Source organism: Mercenaria mercenaria, chromosome 1, assembly GCF_021730395.1.
Source record: "Mercenaria mercenaria strain notata chromosome 1, MADL_Memer_1, whole genome shotgun sequence".
NCBI classification, from domain to species: domain Eukaryota; kingdom Metazoa; phylum Mollusca; class Bivalvia; order Venerida; family Veneridae; genus Mercenaria; species Mercenaria mercenaria.
This window is the reverse complement of record NC_069361.1, coordinates 108,513,241-108,518,425: the sequence shown is the minus strand read 5'-3', so window position 1 is coordinate 108,518,425 and position 5,185 is coordinate 108,513,241. Positions and strand designations below refer to the sequence as shown.

At 35.8% G+C, this 5,185-nt stretch overlaps 1 protein-coding gene across 1 annotated transcript; it reads left to right on the top strand.

Annotated features, from left to right (window-relative positions):
• The first annotated feature begins 4,103 nt into the window (after positions 1 to 4,103).
• Positions 4,104 to 4,790, top strand: LOC128550131 (uncharacterized). The gene has a single exon (XM_053528498.1). It carries the CDS (start codon positions 4,104 to 4,106, stop codon positions 4,788 to 4,790), a length of 687 nt encoding a protein of 228 aa, XP_053384473.1.
• Positions 4,791 to 5,185: the final 395 nt, after the last annotated feature.

The window sequence follows — 5,185 nt, the reverse complement described above, 5'->3', positions numbered from 1 at the left end:
CAAATGCATACAAGATATTTTCACATTCCTGGTCAGTGTCAGCTTTACTGCATGAATGGTTTTCTCTTTATTACGCGCGAATATAATGTCCGATTATTCTAATTAGGATTATAATTTGTATTTGTGCAAACTATAGGCCGCCTAGGGTGGTGTAATTAAATACAGGGAAGTGTGGTATATCGGGTAACATGCGTAGTAATCTAGTATTATAACAGCTATACTTTGTTAGTATAAAGAGATGAATACCAAGTATGTTATTAATACATGTTTATTGAAGTAAGCTTAACAATAGAATAATCTTGAATCATAGAGGCATGCGATATATATATTAAGTAACAGTAATCTAGTATGAAGAACATAATCATAAGGATGTTGGAGTTGTGTCCCTTTAAACATTAGAATATGTAACATCCCCTTTCTTTTGAATAAAAAAAATACATAGCTGATATCATTTTATGAATGGCATTTTTCTGATTCAGCACTATACTTAAAAGTAGTGGGAAATTCAGTTTTACACGAGGTGGGTCTGTTACTTTCCGTTCTAGATAAATGTAATAAAATTCAGATAACACAAAATAATCCCAGTTTCAAGTTATCAAAATGTCACAGCAATTTTCAGCTTAGTAATTTTCACATAATTGTTATCTAATAAATGTACGTGTTTTGTCTAGGTATTTCCACAGCTAATTACACTATCAACATCATAAGTAGAATATCTCAAAGCACTGTTCAACTAATTATGTTTCACAAATTTAATCTATCCGGTGGTCGCACATTTCTTCCAGATCTAGTTTGATAAAGGGCAGGTAAATCTGGGTTAGAGTTATAATTTGTAACATTTTCCTGCTTAATTGGATCTGGAAAATTTTAGGACATGAAGTTGTGGAGTTTGAAATTCAGGTCGAGCTGTGTGGGGTAGCTGGAATGTGGAAATTTCATCAAATGATTACACGCGATTTAATCAAATGGCGTCATTTCCTTCTGTCAATCACTTTGTCCTCGGAAAGGCACCAGTAAAAACTGATTATGGAATACATACACAGTAATAATATATACGTATACAGTGTGAAATTTCACCTGAGCACTAACAGTTGAGGCACAATATTCTGATAAATCTAATGATTAAGAATAATTAGATTTAATTGACAATTATCGGTCAAATTTGAGTCAATAATTAATTAATTACAATTACTTTGATTGACTTTTGTCTCCATTATTAATTACTTTCAATTATTTCAAAATTGTTAATTAATTATGATTAATTAAATTATAATTATAATTAGGCACAAGCCTGCAAACAAGCGGGAAAAAAGCAATAAGGTGAGTCATTGCCCAGGGACGTCCGGCGGCCAAATATATGTTGGTCACGATAACACACTCATAGTAAAAGAAAAGGGGGTTCAAATCCAAATATATCAATGGGTGTTAGGGGTAGTAGGGATAGACAGGACAGAAACACCAACAATAAAGATGACAACATACGCAACACAAAATACTAGGCAAACAAAAAACAATTGAAAATAAGGGCACCGCCTAACGTGTATAAACGAAAGTTGGGTATAAACACGTTTAGGGCATGCTAACATCGCACTTACCCTATTTTCGACAAGTTAGACAAGACAGCGTAAATAAAATAACTCCCCGCTGACAAAGGCTTTAACATTAGTGACCAAATATCAGATCATATAATATTAAACATATAAAAGTGTCAATCAAGGGTATAATTACACAAATGTACGCAACAACTTGTCTAAAGTCAAAGCGCCAAGAGCCTAACTTTTAAGTCCCCGATTTTAGGAGAAAAGCGTCACGGAGTCTTGTCACTTTTTTAGGTATCGTATCATCAAACAGGAAAGCGTAGCAAATAACTATAGAGGGGTCAATCACCAAACATGCACTGTGCTTCACGATTTTGTGTTTAACGACGTTTGCATTGTTTATTCTTTTGACAAACATTTTTACACATTTTAAATATTTGATATCAATAAGCAATATTTTTGATTTTCAGAATATTGTGAACTATATCCCCATAGTATGCGGGATGTGAAAGACCAAGTTTTAGAAATGTTTTAAAGATTGTGTTATACCTCTTTAAAAGTTCGGACGATCTGTACTAAAATACAGTGAAAGCCTTTCGTAGTTTATGATAATTATCCATATTTACAATATTATCACGGAACCTCGAGGTTCAATCAAAAGCTTTAATAAAGTCCATCTGTGTCTCAGTATACAAACTGAGAATGGAATCTTGTTCATAACAGTATAAGAATAAATCAGCAATGAATGGAGCGTAGTTAGTCCCAATAGTGATAACAATTACTTGTCGTTAAGTTTTATTGCCAAATATGATAAATATGTTATCTTACAGAAACATTTAATTAGCACTTTAAAAACCTGATCATAATCTCATAGAGTGTATTTGTTAAATTTACTGTAAATTCACTTAATCTATTAAATACTTTTATTTTTATTTATTTATTTATTTTCTCAATTAAAGCTATCCGTTTTTTCTTTTATCAGATTATGTGGTAAATTAGTATAAAGAGAAGAAAAATCATAGGTAATTTTATAGCCGAACACTTGTAACAAGTGTTTATTTAATAGCTTTTTGATAATATCACAAGAGTTCTTGATGAACCAAACCCGAGATTAATCCCCGAGTTTTCATATCTTCTGCACGTGGTCTTTAATTGCAGAACTGCAGTCAGACAAGAAGTCAAAAGAAGAGAAATATTTTGTGCAGTGCATAACGTTGAATTTGCAATGCATCGAGCTTTCTATGGGATTTGTGTGGTTTGAAATACAAGATGATTTTTATCTATATCTACTAGAAGAACTTTGAAACAATAAACATATGTCTATGTGCATATATGATTTTCCTTTAAGTAAAGGAACAATTACTTACCGAAACTTTGACGACAGATTTAAATTTTTCATTAAGAAGGTTCCAGACTGTCTGTGCAACGATACTTGTGCCATCAGTGGAAATCTCAAGATTATCGGCAGTATGGTATTCTTCTTTAAGGAGGCTACTTTTCTGTTTCACCGTTACCCCATAACCACTCTTTTTGACGGCATGTGTTAGTGCATTGACCATTCGCCCCGCAGTTGGAACAGTAAGTAAATGTTGATTTTCTACCTCCCTGCAAAATGTACATTTTTGAACATTTCACACTAATTCTGAATTTTTTTTATACTATATTTGATACTTGAAAAGAGTACAGATGTATATTAAAACGAGGCAACGTGTTCTGTGAAAGTTCCTAAAAATTGCATGATTATTTCCAGTGTATTTCACTTACATCGTAATTCTTACGGCAGTAGGAATATGAAGTTTTCTTGCATATGAATATGTTTTCTTGGCTCGATTTTAAAAGAAAACCACTAACCTGATGAACCACCTTAATGCGGAAGTGGCCTGATCATCATTAATTAGTTTTGTGCGGCTTCCAACATACCAACGTGCCATGGCAAGGTCTCCGGTTGTACAAGTTACTGGAAACCACCAGTAAACTTTTTTCTGTAATGTTCAGTATTAGAAACTTGCATAACTTATATGAAGGTTTGTCACTCATTATAGGTCTCTACCTTTGATGTACTTTGTGCAGGAACTTGTATGCTAAAGTACCGTTCATATATTTTTTGTATGGGTATTCAAGGTATTGTTAAATTAGCATTCACATGCTGTTAAGTAATTAGAATTATTTGAAATTTTTTTTACTACCAACTTCAGTAAAATATGTTTCGTAAAACTATAGATATACTATTTATATATGATGACATTCCTGTCGACATATTTTCATATAATATACTGAACAGCAAAAGAAACTATCCAGATTTATAACTAGGGTATCTTTCAGTAAAAAACTTATATTTATAAATTAGGCGCGTTTTCTTCATACCATATTACACTTAAATAACTTCACGTGTTAAATTTTAAAAATCGATCAACCGTGAAGTCAGTAGTCCCACAATAGCCTTTTTGCACGAAATTCACGTGCGCGTGTAATTAACGATTTTCTTTGTTAAACTTTATTGTCATTGGAAACACTGATGATTGAATGAATAAAACAGCATAAAAGTAAAGAAATATTTTTGGTTACATGGCACGTCTGAATCAAATTCAGCACGAGCGCGCAATTGCGATGATGCAATGCAACAGACGCGCAGAAGATATAGTCAGATTGTTTGGTTGTACTAAAGCTACAATAAATTCATTACGTAGACGCTTCCAACAGACTGGCAGTACCTCTGATAGACCACGCTCAGGTCGCCCACGTGTGACGACGCAGGCTGACGACAATTTCATCAAGATGACGTCACTGAGAAACCGATTCCAACCAGCCACCGTCACGGCTGCAACACTACCAGGCAGGCAGGTTAGCGCAGATACCATACGCAGGAGGCTTCGTATGTATGGTATCCGTCCTAGACGACCATACCGTGGTCCAGTGTTAACGCAGAGACACCGAAGAGCACGTCTGGCACGGGCCCAACGTCATCAACGGTGGAGGCGTGTCGACTGGAATATGGTGATATTCAGCGACGAGACACGTATCCAGTTGCGTCAGGCTGATTGGAGAACCAGAGTGTTCAGAAGAATAGGAGAACGCTTTGCTGACGCTTGCGTTGAAGAGACGGACCGTTTTGGTGGAGGAAGCGGAATGGTTTGGGGCGGCATTTGTGGTGGTCAAGAAAACGCCAATTGTCGTCATCAACGGCAATTTGACGGCACAGCGTTACAGGGACGATGTACTAGCACCGGCGCTGATTCCTTTTATCAACCGTAATGGGCCAGGCTTTACCTTTCAACAAGACAATGCAAGACCACATACTGCGCGTCTAACACGTCAGTACCTACAAGGACAGAACGTTAACGTAATGGATTGGCCTTCATGTTCTCCTGATATGTCGCCAATTGAACATATCTGGGATGAACTGAAACGTAGAGTTAGACGCAACCATCATCCTCAAACGATTCCAGCGTTGCAGCAAGCGGTGCTCCAGGAATGGGCAAACATTCCCGCACAGACTATACAACGTTACGTAAATTCCATGCGTCGACGTATCCAATCACTCATCAGAGCAAATGGTGGACATACCCCGTATTAGAGAACAGCGTACAGACAGACAGTTGAAATGTGTTACATGGAAAACTGTTACATTTATGTGTTAAACTCTAGAG

Coding starts and splice junctions, on each gene's coding strand:
- LOC128550131 (XM_053528498.1), top strand. CDS start 4,104: ATGGCACGTCTGAATCAAATTCAGCACGAGCGCGCAATTGCGATGATG.